The 17,430-nt window shown below is 46.4% G+C and overlaps 2 protein-coding genes across 2 annotated transcripts in view; both read right to left on the bottom strand.

Annotated features, from left to right (window-relative positions):
- LOC134395616 (zinc finger protein 197-like) overlaps positions 1-17,430 on the bottom strand; it is a 148,595-nt gene that overhangs the window by 110,177 nt on the left and 20,988 nt on the right. The gene's annotated exons all lie outside the window — the stretch shown is intronic.
- LOC134396962 (zinc finger protein 420-like) overlaps positions 1-17,430 on the bottom strand; it is a 46,850-nt gene that overhangs the window by 20,589 nt on the left and 8,831 nt on the right. Inside the window, exons 4-6 of the mRNA XM_063123575.1 lie at positions 7,832-7,902; positions 7,352-7,478; positions 4,996-5,774 (exon numbers count right to left, since the gene is read on the bottom strand). Of these exons, the coding sequence (XP_062979645.1) occupies positions 4,996-5,774; positions 7,352-7,478; positions 7,832-7,902 (977 nt within the window). The remainder of the gene's footprint in view (positions 1-4,995; positions 5,775-7,351; positions 7,479-7,831; positions 7,903-17,430) is intronic.

Below are 17,430 nucleotides of genomic sequence, written 5' to 3'. Positions count from 1 at the left end.
ATGCTTACATGGGAATAAGTTCCACTGAATTCATTGAGACTTACTTCTGAGTACACCTACATAGTATTGCTGCATATATCCCATCATTTAAAAGCATATGGAACATACTAGCTAATAATCAAAGCCAATATGTATTCCATCACAATAATAATAATCAATAATTATTAATATTAATGATTTCCCCAGTGCGATCCCCGGCTTCTTCGGGTAGGGCAAGGAAAGAATCCTGCCTGAAACCTTAGAGAACTGCTGCCAGTCAGTGTTGGCAATACCCGGCTAGATGGACCAATGGTCTGACTCATATATATATATATATATATAAGGCGGCTTCCTATGTTCATATATTAAGGATAGAATCCATCCACACCAAACACTAAATATATACACATACACAAGAATTGTGAATATCGCTCTCACTCGCTTACTTACACTTACACACACACACCAAGGCCAAATACATTTTTACACAACATGGCAGCACAGACTTAAATGCACCCCCCCTAACATGGATTAGTTCAGTCACACACCCTTGGAAAAATGTGTAATTACTCATTGCTGAAATTAATGCAGACACTGGGGGAATGACTAACAGCTATCAAAGGCGATGATGACTCAGGGCAGGTGGGTCTATGATCCCTAGATGGGGTCACCCAACACTAGGGTGACCATATGGAAAGGATAGGGCTCCTGTATCTTTAACAGTTGTATTGTAAAGGGGATTTCAGCAGGTGTCATCTGTATGCATGAGGGTGAAATTCCCTCTTCATCCCAACAGTTAAAGCTGCAGGAGCCCTGCCCTCTTTTGTGACTATTCACTCTAGTATAGCTCCTGCAGCTTTAATTGTGGTGATGATTTTATTTATTTATTGCATTTCTATACAGCCCAATAGCCGAAGCTCTCTGGGCGGTTCACCTGGACTTTCACCAGGTGCTGCAGGCATACAAATGACACCTGCTGAAATTCCCTTTCCTGTTAAAAATACAGGAGCCCTGTCCTAATTTCCATATGGTCACCCTACCCAACATCCCTGAAGGAGGAGAGCCGGGCCCATGAGGGCTCCCATCCCCATTCTTGCTCCTGGGAATCTGGCAGTGGTAGCATCATGGAGTGCCTTTCCTTCCCCAGCAGGTGCCTCTGATAAGATGGCTGCAACTTCTCCCAGAGCACTGAGACCTGGCCTCATTGTCCCTTTCATTTCATATTACATTTACATCCCGCCTTTTTTCCTCCTCCTTAAGGAATGCAAGGCGGAGTACATAATCCTCATCTCCATTTTTAATCTCACAACAACCATAGGGTGACCCTATGAAAAGGAGGACAGGGCTCCTTTCCCTTTAACGGTTACATAGAAAAGGGAATTTCAGCAGGTGTCCTTTGTATGCATGCAGCACCTGGTGAAATTCCCTCTTCATCACAACAGTTAAAGCTGCAAGAGTATAGCTAGAGTGACCAGATACAGAGGAGGGCAGGGCTCCTGCACTTTAACTGTTGTGATGAAGAGGGAATTTCACCAGGTTCTCCATATACACAGATGACACCTGCTGAAATTCCCTTTTCTATGCAACTGTTAAAGATACAGGGGCCCTGTCCTCCTTTTCATATGGTCACCCTAAACAACCACTCTGTGAGGTAGGTTGAGCTGAGAGTCGACTGGCCCAAAGTCAGTCGACTGAGCTTCCACGGCCAAGTGGGGACTTGAATCCGGATCTCCCAACTCCCAGCCCAACACTCTCGCCACTACGCCACACAGGCTCCCTGCCCAGAGGAACTCTGCACTGAAATCTCAAAAGGTTTTTCACGTAGGGCTGCCTCTAAACAGGTTGCAGAAAAGTCTGACGTTGCAGAATGAACTTTGCACAGAGCGGATGACACTGCTGAGGGTTGCTGCGTCGTCCAAAGGAGGGTTCTGGACTCAGCGACGGTGCAAGGCGCCCTGCTATTGGAGGCAGGACGATGCACGATGCCACAACAGACGTAGCAGCAGCAGCAACACTGTCCTCCTCCTCCTCCTCCCCACAGATGAGAAAATAGATGTGTGGCCTCTGCAGAGCAGTGCCCAACTGAGTGCCATGATTTGAGGTGTCCTTCTACAAAGCATGGCATTGCCAGTCAGCTCTGGAGGTTGCCTTAAAAGGCCACTTCCTCAGGAGCACACCCCCCCCACCCCCAATCTCTCATGCTGGGAGAGTCCCGGAAACCAGAGACTGGGGTGGCTGCATAGGCAGCCTCTCCAGAGTGTTGCGTCATCTAAGGATAGTGTGTCTCCTCTGATTGAATGCTTAGAGGCGGTAATGGGCTGGATGAGGGGAAACAAACTGAACCTGAATCCAGACAAGACGGAGGTGCTCGCTGTCAAAAGTTGCAACCTGGGTTTGGAGGTGTGTCAACCAATTCTGGATGAGTTTAGGGGTTCACAGCTTTGGGGTGCTTCTGGATCCGTCACCCAGATAGATGTGATGTCTAGGAGTGCCTACTATCAGCTTCGGCTGATACGCCAGCTGCGCCCCTTCCTAGAGATGGAAGACCTAAAGACGGAAGTGCACACGCTGGTAACTTCGAGGCTCGACTTCTGCAATGCGCTCTACATAGGGCTACCTTTGTGCCTAGAATCTACCTTAGCAAGTCAAAGTTAGGCTGACGGGTATTACCCAGAGGACCTTCTCTTCTGCTGCTCCCAGACTGTGGAACGGCCTGCCGGAGGAGACTCGTCAACTTGACAGTCTAGTAGCATTCAAGAAAGCTATCAAGACGGATCTCTTCCGGCAGGCTTTTCCAGGGGAATTTTAGGATGTTTTTAGAATGTTCTAACAATGTATATTACGTTCTTAATTGTTCATGCACTGGTTATTTCCCGGTTGGACTACTGCAACCTTCTTCTCTCTGGCCTTCCTTCTTCTCACATCAGTCCATTGGTTTCTGTCCACCACTCTGCCGCTAAGATCATAAACTTCTCCTGTCGACCTTCAAAGCTTTTCACGGTCTAGCTCCTTCTTATCTCTCCTCTCTCATCTCACACTATTGCCCCGCTCGTGCTCTTCGCTCCTCTGATGCCATGTTTCTCGCCTGCCCAAGGGCCTCTACTTCCCTTGCTCGGCTTCATCCATTTTCTTCTGCTGCCCCTTATGCCTGGAACGCTCTTCCAGAACATCTGAGATCCACAAGTTCAATCGCAGCTTTTAAAGCTCAGCTAAAAACTTTTCTTTTTCCTAAAGCTTTTAAAACTTGATGTTGTTTGGACTTTACACTGTTAGTTTTACCCTACCCTTTGCCTGTTTACCCTACCCTGTGCCTGTTGGCATTCTCTTCCCCTCCTTATTGTTCTGCTATGATTTTATTAGATTGTAAGCCTATGCGGCAGGGTCTTGCGATTTACTGTTTTCTCTGTACAGCACCATGTACATTGATGGTGCTATATAAATAATAATTATTATTATTATTATTATTATTATTATTATTATTATATTTACTGTTGTTCCCCGCCTCGATCAAATGGAGAGGCAGGTAAGAAAGAAATTGTATTATTAGCCACTTGTGGGACTGAAACAGCTCTTCAACAAGTGGAAAGTGTTGGCGCATGGGCAGCAGGTGGTCAGAAAGCAGAGTTTGAGACACTGCACATCATCAGCGACATAAAGGATCAAAACAAAATAAAGTATCACATAACAACCTGCATTTAAAGTCTCAATTGTCCTGCTCTGACTGTAGCAAACTCTGACTGCAGTGAAGTCAGGGAAACGTCCAAGCCTACCGTTGGCAATGCGATGGGATTCAGGCTACAACAGAGGTGGTTTCACCCCAGGCAGATGTCAGAGCACAGGCAGCAGCAGCAGGAGCGGTCAGGATCGCAAGCACAAATACGGGAAATCAGTTAGGTACGTTACGCAGCCCTGAAGCAGGGTTGTCTGGCAGTCCAAAAGGTCAGGAAACAGCGCATCCATCACAGGGCATGGTTCAGGAGATGAGTGACACAGCAAAGGCAGGATGAAGCAAGTTGTTGCAACACTGGTTATACCACCTGTCAGGGATGCTTTAGGGTGGATTCCTGCATTGAGCAGGGGGGTTGGACTCCATGGCCTTGTAGGCCCCTTCCAACTCTGCTATTCTATGATTCTACGTTTTCAATGAAGGCAGTTAAGCCCGAAGCCTGCTGGACTCCACCCAGAGCTCAGCTGCAGCAATCAAAGTTCCACTCTGGATCTTTATTCCTGAGGATACCTTTTCTGAACAGAAGCACTCCTTTGCACGGAAGCCCTATTAGCCTGTCGCTTGGGGTGATGACACTCCCGGACCATCTCAGAGGCAGAGTCCCTTTCTCTTGATAGGGATGGCCTGGCAGCCATCTCCTCCAGGGGTTCAGGCTCCTGCGGGTATCACGGCAAACCATGGTCTGGGGTGCCCAGTGCTTCTGTGAGCTCCAACTGGTCATCTAAGGAGGACTCTTCCAGTTGGGGCATGACATCAGTCTCAATTATTATAGCATTCTAGAAAAACTGGATTATACATACATTTCAATAAAAGCAGAGCAAATATCAATGTATGTCCCATTCACTGGCAGCACCCATATAGCACCTACTGCTGTTAGGTCTTCAATCCATTACATTATAGGAGGGGAGGATTTATCCTTCCATTGCTGTAGTATCAACATCTGAGTCTTATTGCAAAGCTAGAGGAATACTCCCATGCCTCCTTTATATGTAGTAACATATGTAGTGCTGTCTGATCTCACGAAATCATATTTCAAAACTAGAGAAATAGGCATAGCACATAGATTTCGTATCACAGAAGAAATCTAGTGGATTCTGAGAACAGTTTGACGGGCAGAACTGCAGCTTTAGAACGATACCGAGCATGAATGATATAAATCTGATAGCAGCTGCAGCCATGGAGCAGGAAAACCTTAACAGCATTTCATCCGCTACTTAGAACGCCAACAAATCAATGAAAGCCTCCCTTCCTTAATAAGCCAAAACACAACACATACATTTTCATCAAACTTTGAGATGTTTCAGCTGACTGAAGCGCTGATGTTGAGTGAGATTGATCTTCTGTTTGAAGCTCTTTCCACACTCCAGACAATGATATGGTTTCTCATCTGTGTGAGTTCTTTGATGATAAGAAAGAGTTTTCTTCTCACTGAAGCTCTTTCCACACTCCAAACAATGATATGGTTTCTCCCCTGTGTGGATTCTTCGATGAGAAGTAAGAGTTTTCTTCTCACTGAAGCTCTTTCCACACTCCAAGCATTTATATGGTTTCTCCCCTGTGTGGATTCTTCGATGAGAAGTAAGATTTTGATTGTTACTGAAGCTCTTTCCACACTCCAAACAATGATACGGTTTCTCCCCTGTGTGAGTTCTCTGATGTCGAGTGAGAGTGATCTTCTGTCCAAAGCTCTTTCCACACTCCAAACAATGATATGGTTTTTCCCCTGTGTGAGTTCTTTGATGACAAGTAAGAGTTCTCTTCTCACTGAAGCTCTTTCCACACTCCAGACAATGATAAGGTTTTTCCCCTGTGTGAGTCCTTTTGTGATGAGTGAGATAAGCCTTCTGACTAAAGATTTTTCCACACTCCAAACAAATATAAGGTTTCTCCCCTGTGTGAGTTCTTTGATGATGAGTGAGATTTGACTTCTCACTGAAACTCTTCCCACATTCCACATTGCAATTTACTTCAGTTTTCTTTCTCTGATGTTTGTTATTTATAGATCCATCTCTTTTTGGTAGCGTCCCACATGGTTCTCTGTTCTTCTCTGCTTCCCATCTCTCACGTTCTACAATAAAGATATGAAATTGGTAGAAGAGTGAATTATCTGGGGCGGGGTTGTGATGAGCTAGATAATAGCCGCTTGAAACCGGAGCTTTGTTCTCTAACTGTGGAGTTTATTTTTATAATGTGATCTTTCAGCAACTGTGGAGTTTTTTTTTACTTACTTTCTTTTTTTTTTAACTTTCAGGCAGAAACAGAAACATATCTCAAGAAATCAGGATCCCCCCAAAATACTTAGTTGTATGATCAAAAGAGGAACGAATTCGAGGTTCTTGAGTGTATGGCCTACAGGCCTGCAAACCATGGCTACCCGCAAAGGTTTATGGTTGGAATGGCTGCTTCTGCTTCTAAGCTAGCAAACTGTTGTTTTTCCTCTGTCCATGAGAAGATGAGTCAAAGCACGCGTCTCATGGAGCATACTAACAACCTTATATTCCAAGGTGGTTCAGTTGAAAAGCTGACAGTAATACCCTTGGAAACCCAATTAGTGGGTCTTGCCCGTGCCAAAGAGATGTCAAGAAGAGCCTTACTATCAGTAGGTTCATTATTACTAATGCTTTTCTATGCTGAGAATGTAATACCTTGTTAGTAAACCTAGTAATCAATCACTTGCTTAACTTGGCAGCAGTGCCAAGTCCAAGTTATGCTATAATTTTTCTTGCAACCCAGGGATGGGGGTCCAGACTGGTCGAAGGGTCTTCTGTTCAGGAAGCTTTCGCCGTCTGGCCCACTTTTATTGGGATATGCCTAAATGTGCTGAAAATATGCCAATAAATTAGACTCCTTGTAAACAAACCTGTGAGTCCGACTGCTTTTGTCTCCTTGGAGACCCTGAAAGAACCTGAAAACTCACGGCCAGAGCTAACACTGAGTTGGAGAGGGCTTTGATTAATTTAATTATTCACAGCAAAAATTCTATGCGCATGGAGGCTGATCACAAATTGTTTAAGGAAAAAAAGATAAAAGGCAAGGATATGCTGTTTACGTGATAAGAAAAGGGACCCCTGCTATTCACCACAACCAAATTTGTGAGGAATTTCAGTGTTTTTATTTGAACTTGTATACGTCTTCCTTCCCTTCTATAGCAGATATTGATAAATACTTAGACTCAGCATCTCTTCCACCGCCACCCGCCCAAGACAGAGAAATATTAAATGCTCAGATTGAGTTGGAAGAGATTTTCAAAGGATTAAAGAAATTGAAACCCAATAAAGCACCTGAGCCTGATGGCTTCTCAGCTTTTTTCTTTAAGCACTTCAAAGAACCGGTAACTCCTTACTTAGGTAATCTATTTAATGATATTCTCCAAGTAGATTCCTTACCCTAGACCTAGAAGTACTCTAAAATAGTGACCATCCCCAACTGTTTGAACTATTTAATGCGGATTATACGATTTTTACTGCAGTGATGGCGAACAGACTGAACTGGATAGTGAGCACCTACATCTATGTAGGTCAGGCTGGTTTGTTCCACGCCGACAGGTTAGTGATCCCGTTCACAAGCTGCTAAATATTATACATTATAGTGAAATTAATACAACACCATTGGCAGTAAAATGATCAGGAAAACAGGACGCCTTACCAAGAGTGGCCATGATCCCACGGTTCTCCTCCATGATCTGCCTGTGCAGGGCTCTCTGGTCAGGATCCAGCAGGGCCCACTCCTCCTCCGCGAAGCACACGGCAACCTCCTCAAAAGTCACCAGAGCCTGGGAGAAAAAAGAACATGTTTCCATCTCAAGGATAACTGAAGAGTGAGGTGGCTGGGCATGATACTGCAGGATTGAAGCTTGCTTGCTATGAAAACCAGCTGCTGGGGGAAGAACAGCAAGGAATGGCTATGGCCCTCTTGTCTCCTTCATGTGCTTCGCATCAGGCATCTGGTGGGACACTGTAGAACAGGATGCTGGACTAGGTGGGCCTTGGGTTGAACCCAGCAAGGTTCTCTAGAAGCAAACAGAAGGGGGAGAGAGAGAGAGAGATTCTGGCCCTAGGAGGTCAGCAGGGGACGGAGACACCCAGGCTATTCCCTGTCTGTCTCCCCAGTGGTTTTTCTGCCTACCTGATCCGGTTCCACTCTATCACGAAGAGGAAGAGGTGACTCAGTACATATTGCCAGCATCGTTGCTGTCCCTGCATGAGACAAACATAAGAACATAAGCAGAGCCCTGCTGAATCAGACCAAGGGTCCATCTAGTCCAGCACTCTGCTCACACAGTGACCAACCAGCTGTTGACCAGGGACCCACAAGCAAGACATGGTGCAACAGCACCCTCCCACCCATGTTCCCCAAGAACTAGTATACACAGTCTTACTCCAGTGGAGAACATAATATAGCACAACGTTTGCTTACGTTCCCTTAGAGAGCGAAACCAGGTGGAACACCCACCCACACACCCGCAACGTGTGCCGACGAGACCACATTACGCCAGCCCTTTTCCAGCTTCATTGGCTGCCAGTCCAGGTCTTGGCCCGATTCAAAGTGCTGGTATTAACATTTAAAGCCCTAAACGGCTTGGGGCCAGGCTATCTGAAGGAACGCCTCCTCCCATATGTACCTGCCTGGACCCTAAGGTCATCTTCAGGGGTCCTTCTCCGTGAGCCCCTGCCAAAGGAAGTGAGGCAGGTGGCTACCAGGAGGAGGGCCTTCTCTGCTGTGGCACCCCGGCTGTGGAATGAGCTCCCTAAGGAGGTTCGCTTGGCACCTACATTATATGCTTTTAGACGCCAGGTGAAGACCTTTTTATTCTCCCAACATTTTAACAATCTATAAATTTTAAATAACATGGTTTTAAATTTGTAATTTTGCATTGCTGCTGTTTTTATCTGGTTGAGCTTTTATATTGTATTTTATATTATGGTTTTATACTGTTGTTTTATACTTTGAATGGTTTTAATTTTTGTGAACCGCCCAGAGAGCTCCGGCTATTGGGCGGTATAGAAATGTAATAAATAAATAAATAAATAAATAAATAACGTGAATCTTTACCCTGCAAGGCGGCACGTCCATCACGCTCCAGCTGGATCCCCCTCCTTCTCGTGACGATTTCTAAGGTGTCCGACGGAGTCCCTTCTGCTGCAGGAAAACCAGGAACCACTTCTGCAAACAGGCTCCGTACCTGAAGCAGCAAGAAGGATTTGAGAGGGGAAGGAGTAAAAAAAAAAGGAATGAGATGGGCAAAACGGTTGTGGAATGAGACATCTCTCCTCAGGGGATTTCCAGAGGAGTTTGAGCAATGAGTAGAGAGTTTTGGATACCCTCCCTCCCCTTCCTGAGCCCTTTGGATGCAATGCTCTCACCTGCTGCTGCTCTTGCTGCCTCTGGTCCTCTGCCTGGCTCAGGAGGAAGCCTTCTGCCAGGGCCACCGCCTGGGAACTGGTCTCCGCTCCGCATTCCCTCACCCAGTTCGCCATCTCCGCTGGCAGGATGGTCAGGAACTGCTCCAGGATCACCAGGTCCAGGATTTGTTTTTTTGTGTGTTGCTCCGGCTCCAGCCACTGACGACAAAGATTGTGGATTTGGTTGCAAACCTCTCGGGGTCCCTCAGCCTCCGTGTAGCGGAACTGCCTGAAACGCTGGAGCTGTACGTCTGATTTGACCATGTCCTCATCCTGGATCATCTCAACTGTTCTCTCCCAGAATTCCCCACTGCTCTCGGTCTTAATGGCATGAGGGTCTATTTTTGGTTCAGGGCAAGCAGAGGTGACCATGTCCTCACTCTGGATCATCTCCATCATCTTAATGGCATCAGGTTCTGTTTTTGGTTCGGGGCCAGCTAAACCCTTCTCTGCCATCTTTGATCCGTGTTCCAAGAACTCCTCCAAGGGGACCACAAAAGCTCTTCCCTCTTCTGTATCTAGGCAAAGGATGTCATATGAGGCAGTGCTACTAAGGCTCTGGAAAGACAAGGCTTCATTCTGCTAAGGAATTATTATACTGTCAAGATAAGATGAAAAGTGCAAGACTCCAGCTAGTGAGCAGTTCTTGTCCTAGAACAAAAGCCAGGCAAATGCTAAAGCTCAAAGAGAAACTCTAGCTTTGGGGAGAATCCTACACCTGAGAACCACTGGCCAAAATCCTTCACTGGGTTGAGAGTCAGAACATTTCTCATCCAACCCCATTCATCTTGCTATTGGAGACCTTTCTATTTCCCCATATTTTAATATTTTATCATCCTAGTTTTTAAAAAAAACTTTGCTGCTTTAAATCTGTATTTTAAATCTCTGCATTGCTGCTCCATTTTATTCTAGGAGTAGTTTCATATTGTAGTTTTATATTGTAGTTTAGGTTTTCTACTTTAAATTGTACTTTATGGTTTTAATTTTTGTGAACCAGAGAGATTCAGCTATTGGGCACTATGGAAATAAAATAAAAAAACACATTAAAGAATGGAAAAGACCCATCACATTTCTCCCTGATTTTCAGAGGTGTACTCCCTCAGCAGATGAAGGCTCTATGCCTAGCCATCAAAGCTAGGAGCTGCCTTACTGGAACACGTCAAAAGTTCTCACAAGAGGAGACCATAAGTTTTGTGCCCCATAGAAACCCTGGGTCAGTGCTCTGTTAAGGTTTTATTTTTTCCTGTTCAGAATTTTAACACCTCTTCTTTTTTAATTCTCTGATTTCCCCTCTCCGCTTTTTTTTTTAAGTTCTGATCCGCCCTCTCTTTCTTCTTGACAGGTCTCCTCTTCAGCTGCCTCTCTCTGTAGACCTTCATCATAGATTTGGCCCAAGATCTTTGGCTGCCTTTAGCAAACCAAACCAAACTTTCTCCGCTGTGGCACCCCGGTTGTGGAACGAGCTCCCCAGAGAGGTCCGCCTGGCGCCTACACTGTACTGCTTTCGTCGCCAGCTGAAGACCTTTTTATTTACTCAGTATTTTAACACTTAATTTTAACTTAAATTTAAATTTTACTGTTTTAACTCTGTATTTTAATCTTATAATCAACTTTGCTGTGTGGTTTTATCCTGGTTGCGCTTTTTATACTGTATTTCGAAATTGTGTTTTTAACCTGTTGGATGTTTTTTGTGGTTTTAATTTTTGTGAACCGTCCAGAGAGCTTCGGCTATTGGGCGGTATAAAAATGTAATAAATAAATAAATAAATAAATAAACAAACCACGGATGCGTCTCCCCTTTGCCAGCACTGCCAGTAACATGTCAATAATAGTCATTTAAACAACTGAGAAGCTGCTCCCCAAATCAGCTGCCTCATGGGAGGGCCGGTCTGGCTGGGGCACCTCGTCTCCCTCCGACCAGCTCTGTCAACCCGGCTGATCCCGCAGAGAAGGAGGGGAGCGACTCAGGCCCAGGCCCAGGCAGAATTGCACCCATTGCACCCACATGTGCAAAGGAGGGGAAGCAGGGTCCGATTAAGGGTGGCAATTATTTTAGCCTGCGCATATCAGTTTAATACATGATGGATCCGGCCGATTAATGGACTCAGCCTTCAGATCCCCCTTCCCCAGATGAAAGGGGCCAGCTGGTCTGCTGAAAGGAATAAGGGAAGTTGCTGCCAGGCACGATGTGTGGGGCGGGGGGATCCCCACTGGATCAGCCACACCGATTTCCTCCCTAGGGAGTGAAAAGGGGGAGAGAGGGTCCAGCTTCCCTCCAAAACATGAGATCAACCCCGCCTCTGACATGCTGGACGGGGGAGGCTCTTCCCCCCCCGCTCCTCCCTCTCTTGCCCCCCTTCCCCAGCAGCCCAGGGACCCCCCCCCTTCTCCCCAAGGCGAGCGAGGTCTCACCTGGTCCCCCGAAGGAGGCACCGACGCAGCACCTGGAAGGAGCTCCAAGTCCTCTTTCTTCGGGAGGAAGAAAGGAGGCGGGACAGGAAGGGCCTTGGGGGAGAAAGTCTGCATTTCCTGTGGAGGACCCGGGACCCCTCTCCCCTCCCCTCCCCTCCCCTCCCCTCCTCAACCCCCTTTCTCTCCTGGAACCTCCTTATCGCTTTAACCCCCACACAGCAGGAGCCTTTCCGGCATCTCCCCAAGCGAGCCCATGGAAACATCTCTCATAGCCCCACCTGGACTCCTGGCAATGGTCTCTTCCCCACGCCCTGGACGTTTCCTCTTCTTGCTGTAGGAAACTTTAGGGTGACCCTACGGAAACGAGGACGAGGGCTTCCGCAGCTTTAACAGTGGCATAGAAAAGGGAATTTCAGCAGGTGTCATTTGAAATTCCCTCCTCATCGCAAAAGCTAAAGCTGCAGGAGCCCTGCCCTCCTTCGTATCTAGTCAAGCTATCTGTACTAGAGTGAGCAGATGGGATTGTTAAAGATACAGGAGCCCTGTCCTCCTTTTCATAGGGTCACCCTGTATGAAACGGTTTCATGTTTTCTTTTTGCTTGTAAAACATTGCTCTCTGCTTTAGCGGCTGTTCTTGCCTGCAAACAGAGAACAATGTTTTACATGGAGGCTCAAAGGCTGACAGGAGGTGCAACCAGGCAGCCCAGGACACTGAAACCGTAAGCGGGTGGCAGAAGAGGCTGCAGTGCCGCCCTCTATGTATGTGCTCACAGGCCCATGCCGTTTTACGGGGCTTACTTCCCGGGAAATGTCTATAGCATAGGGTGACCATATGAAAAGGAGGACAGGGCTCCTGTATCTTTAACAGTTGCATAGAAAAGGGAATTTCAGCAGGTGTCATTATTTGTATGCATGCAGCGCCTGGTGAAATTCTCTCTTCATTACAACAGTTAAAGGTGCAGGAGCTATACTAGACCAGATTTAAGGGAGGGCAGGGCACCTGCAGCTTTAACTACTGTGATCAAGAGGGAATTTCTCCAGATTCCCCATATATACAAATGACACCTGCTGAAATTTCCTTTCCAATACAACTGTTAAAGATACAGGAGCCCTGTCCTCCTTTTCATATGGTCACCCTACTATAGCAACCTTCCCCATATTTTTAATGTATTTTTACTTTTTAAAATGTTTTATAGTTTTCATGGAGTAGTAGAGTTGGAAGAGGCCTATAAGGCCATCGAGTCCAACCCTCTGCTCAGTGCAAGAATCCACCATAAAGCACACCTGACAGATGGCTGTCCAGCTGCCTTTTGCCATTTTAGACTGAACCACCTGAGAGAACGTTCAGCTCTGAAAGGCAGCATATTAATAATGTAAAGGACTTGGTTAGGAACAGGCATACTTAAATGACGTACGGGACTCGCTTAGAGGAAAAAAATCCCTATCTAATCACAAAGTAAAAGGCATTTAATTTCCCCTTTACTTCCCTGAAACCGACTCTCCTTCCCAGCTTAACTCTCTTTTCTGAAATGGTGGTTATCATTAGGTGGATTGTAATGTAGGTAAAAGTATCGCACTCATTGGCTGAGTTCGGACATGCTAAATTAACTGGGGAGGAGGGGTCGTTAATAGGAACAGAATGGGAAATAACCTTTGATTAGCCTGTCCTCCAAACTCAGCCATTGGCAGCTCTAAAATGAGGCTGGGAGAGGGGGAAAAGAGGGCCTCTGCCTCATAGAATAGCAGAGTTGGAAGGGGCCTACAAGGCCATCAAGTCCAACCCCCTGCTCAGTGCAGGAATCCACCCTAAAACATCCCTGACAGATGGTTGTCCAGCTGCCTCTTGAAGGCCCCTAGTGTGGGAGAGCCCACAACCTCACCAGGCAACTGGTTCCATTGTCGTACTGCTCTAACAGTCAGGAAGTTTTTCCTGATGTCCAGCTGGAATCTGGCTTCCTTTAACTTGAGCCCGTTATTCCGTGTCCTGCACTCTGGGAGGATCGAGAAGAGATCCTGGCCCTCCTCTGTGTGACAACCTTTTAAGGTTTAATCCTGCCGCCCTCCCCTACTTGCCAGCCCCTGCACTTCCTGGCCTTTCCCCCCTGGGCCCAATCTGCCTAGAAAAAAGGAGCAAGGGGAGGTGGCTGCTGCTCTTTCTCCCTGCTCTTGTGGCTGCTCCACCCTTGGGAAAGGCCTGGGTCTAAGCCGAAAGAGGAACGAGGAGCCCCAGGGCTTGGTGGGCCTTCCCTGAGTGGGGGCTGGCCTCCACAGTTGCCTGACAAGGCCCCCTCCTGAGTTTCCTGTTGCTTTTACTGGGACTGAATCCAAACGTTAGTGGAATGGCGAACGGCTGTCAAAGGTGGCGAGACAGGGCAGGTGGGACTATGTCTCCTAGACAGGGTCACCCTCCACGCCTGAAAGAGGAGGGGCCACCCCAGGAGGATCCTGGGAATCCCACAGCAGCAGCAGCAGCAACATCATGGAGTGCGTTTCCCCCCACCCTGCAGGTGCCTCTGATAAGATGGCTGCAACTTCTCCTGGAGGCCTGAGACCCGCTCCACATCATCCCTGCTCCAACAACCTCTGCATGGGATTCTCACAGGGCTGCCTCTATAGAGGTTCCAGAAATGTCTGGCTCTGCAGAATGAACTATCCAGAGAGTAAATGACATTGCAGCTTAAGTCCATGGGATGTTGCTGAGATATGCGGAGGGTTGCTGCTCCATCTCTTGCTGCTGTGACCAAAGAAGGGTTCTGGACTCAGTGAGGGTGCTCCCACTCAAATTTACCCCGGGGTAAAGCGCCATCCGGAATGCAGCTGTTAAAGTTACAGGAGCCCCGTCCTCCTTTTCATAGGGTCACCCTAGATTTGAAGGAAAGTATTCATATGCTGGAAGGCGGCCCTTAACCCTTCCACTTCTTGCTGTTTATTTTCACTGGTGACGTTTATTTTACCTTGTGACAAATTTGTCTTTGCCAGGGATTCATTTATTTATTTATTCTAGTACTTTTATCCCGCCATTTAGCCAAAAAGGCTCTCAAGACGGCTTACAAAAATATTTCTTAAGACAGTCTCTGCCCACAGGCTTACAATCTAAAAAACATGACACAAAAGGAAAGGGGATTGGGAGGGAGGAGGGGGGGGGAAAGCAAATTCAGGCACTAGATTCTTAGTTGCAAAGTTCAGCAGCTGCTTCCTTTCCCTCGGATGGCCTCAGCAGTGACGGTAGCAAGAGGGAGGGGGCTCTCAGCTGGAGCTTCACCCAGGCAGGATGGAGAGGTGCCTGGCTGCTATGAGATGAAACTCCAGCGTTCAGCTGGTCCTATACCAGGAAGTAACCACTCCCACTCAAATTTACCCCAGGGTAAAGCGCCATCAAGAATGCATATGAATACCATAAGAAGAGCCTTGCTGGATCAGACAAAAGTCCACCTAGAACCGCATTCTGCTGAAACCGTGGCCAACCAGCCACTCACAGGAAACCCACAAGCACGACAGGAATGCAATGGCACACTCCCAACTGTGTTCCCCAGCCACTGGTGTACATAGGCACACTGCTTCTGCTTCTGGAGATAGCACACAGCTATCAGGACTAATACAGGTTCTGCTGACATCTGGTATTAAGCGCACAGAGTTTTAGTTCAGAACAACTCTCTGAGACTGGGAGACATCAGATGCGACAGGGAAAGGAAAGCCCCGTCGCGTCGCCCATTTAAAAAAAAATCTTAAAGGGGCCATGTGCGCAGGATTGCACCAACCAAAAGGTAAGTGGTGTTTTTTTAAAAAATAAAGGGTTCCCCGCTTTCCCCCCACAACGTCTGATGCCCCCCCGCTCGCCAGTCCGCCCCCCCCGCTCGCTCTCCTCACCCACTTGCTCGCCCGCTCACCAGGTCTGATGCCCCCTCTGCCCCCCCCCGGCCGCGATCTCCCCACCCTGCCTCCACTCTTCCCCTCCATCTTTCCCCCCCCGGCGCCATCTATCCCCCCACCCCACCCCGGCGATTCCCTCGTCCCCGGCCTGATGGGCACAGCGCTCTTCTTCTCCCGGCTACTCGCGAATAAGTGAGCAGCCAGGAAAAGCTGCGGAACCTGCTAGACTTTCCGCATCCCCGTTCTCAGCCTGGGGCTGCAGAAAAACAGGCCCAAAAGTGGTGCCATTTATCCCGGACCAAGGGAGGGTTTAGCCCGGTCTGACCCCAGGATCCCCTGTGCGTCATCTCCCAGCGGGGAGCCCGGGCCTTGCACCGAGCTAAACCCTCGTCTAGGAAGGCCCCAAGTGTTTGTATTTTCAGTCTTTTAATTATTTCAAGTAGACCCTAAGAACAGAATCATACAATGCTGGTACAAGCAGAAACCAGAACCCATCTCTAGGAACAAGGCCTATGGAGAGCAAACCATCATAATGAACAGGGCACCATACCACTCTTCCCAAACCAAGCAAAGAAATCAAGTTCTCCCAGGGAGAACTGGAATTATGATGACTGGAGGGCCTTTGATACATGTTAAGTGTGTTCATCTGCTTATGTAGATTCAGATTTTGTTTCTTATTAAAGCAATAGGAATATTAACACACTACTAAATCTAATCTAAAAAGTTGTATCTCCTGGTCTGAAAACCAGATTTCTAGCTGCAAAAATATGTCTGTGAAACAACATCCTTGACCATCATCATATGCAATTGATATGTCAATGACAAATGAATCAATTATCTCAGAATAGATATATTTGTATTTTAGCCTGGGATATGTAATGTGTCCCATTTCAAGCAAACTTCCCTGTGGTAATAAGGTTCCCAGTTTATGGCTGTTATTCCTCATGGCAGAATACTATTGTGACCTGCTTCATTGACACTGTCTTTGTGCTTGTTCCTTTTATTTTCTTTAAAAAACATGCATTTTTTAAATAATAAGTGCTTATAGTAAAATGCTGTTCAGAACATAACTACCTGTAGGTACAGAAAAAGTTGTTGATGAATTCTAATAATGGGCAGGTTCACACATCACTTTAAGCCATGTCCAATGTGTGAGTTCTCTGGTGAAAAGTAGTATCACGCCACTAACTGAAAGTCTTTCCACACCTGAAGCATTTAACTGTGTGAATTCTTAGATGATAAGTGAGATGAGATTGAACCTGAAGCTCTTTCCACACTCCAAACAATTATATTTTCTCCCCTGTGTGAGTTCTTTGATGTTGATTGAGATTTTTATTATGACTGAAGCTCTTTCCACACTCTAAACAATGATACGGTTTCTCCCTTGTGTGAATTCTTTGATGGTTCTTAAGATATTGACTATTTCGGAAGCTCTTTCCACACTCTAAACATTTGTAGTGTTTCTCATCTGTGTGAGTTCTTTGATGTAGATTGAGATTGTTCTTGTGACTGAAGCTCTTTCCACACTCCAAACAATGATATGGTTTCTCCCTTGTGTGAATTCTTTGATGGCTCTTAAGATATTGACTATTTCTGAAGCTCTTTCCACACTCTAAACATTTGTAGTGTTTCTCATCTGTGTGAGTTCTTTGATGTAGATTGAGATTGTTCTTGTGACTGAAGCTCTTTCCACACTCCAAACAATGATATGGTTTCTCCCTTGTGTGAATTCTTTGATGGCTCTTAAGATATTGACTATTTCTGAAGCTCTTTCCACACTCTAAACATTTGTAGTTTTTCTCATCTGTGTGAGTTCTTTGATGTAGATTGAGACTGTTGTTCCAACTGAAGCTCTTTCCACACTCCAAACAATGATATGGTTTTTCACCTGTGTGAGTTCTTTGATGTTGATTGAGATTGTTCTTCTGACTGAAGTTCTTTCCACACTCCAAACAATGATACAGGTTCTCCCTTGTGTGAATTCTTTGATGGCTCTTAAGATATTGACTATTTCTGAAGCTCTTTCCACACTCTAAACAT

The sequence above is a fragment of the Elgaria multicarinata genome, chromosome 3, assembly GCF_023053635.1.
Source record: "Elgaria multicarinata webbii isolate HBS135686 ecotype San Diego chromosome 3, rElgMul1.1.pri, whole genome shotgun sequence".
Classification (NCBI taxonomy): domain Eukaryota; kingdom Metazoa; phylum Chordata; class Lepidosauria; order Squamata; family Anguidae; genus Elgaria; species Elgaria multicarinata.
This window is presented reverse-complemented; position numbering and strand designations above follow the sequence as displayed.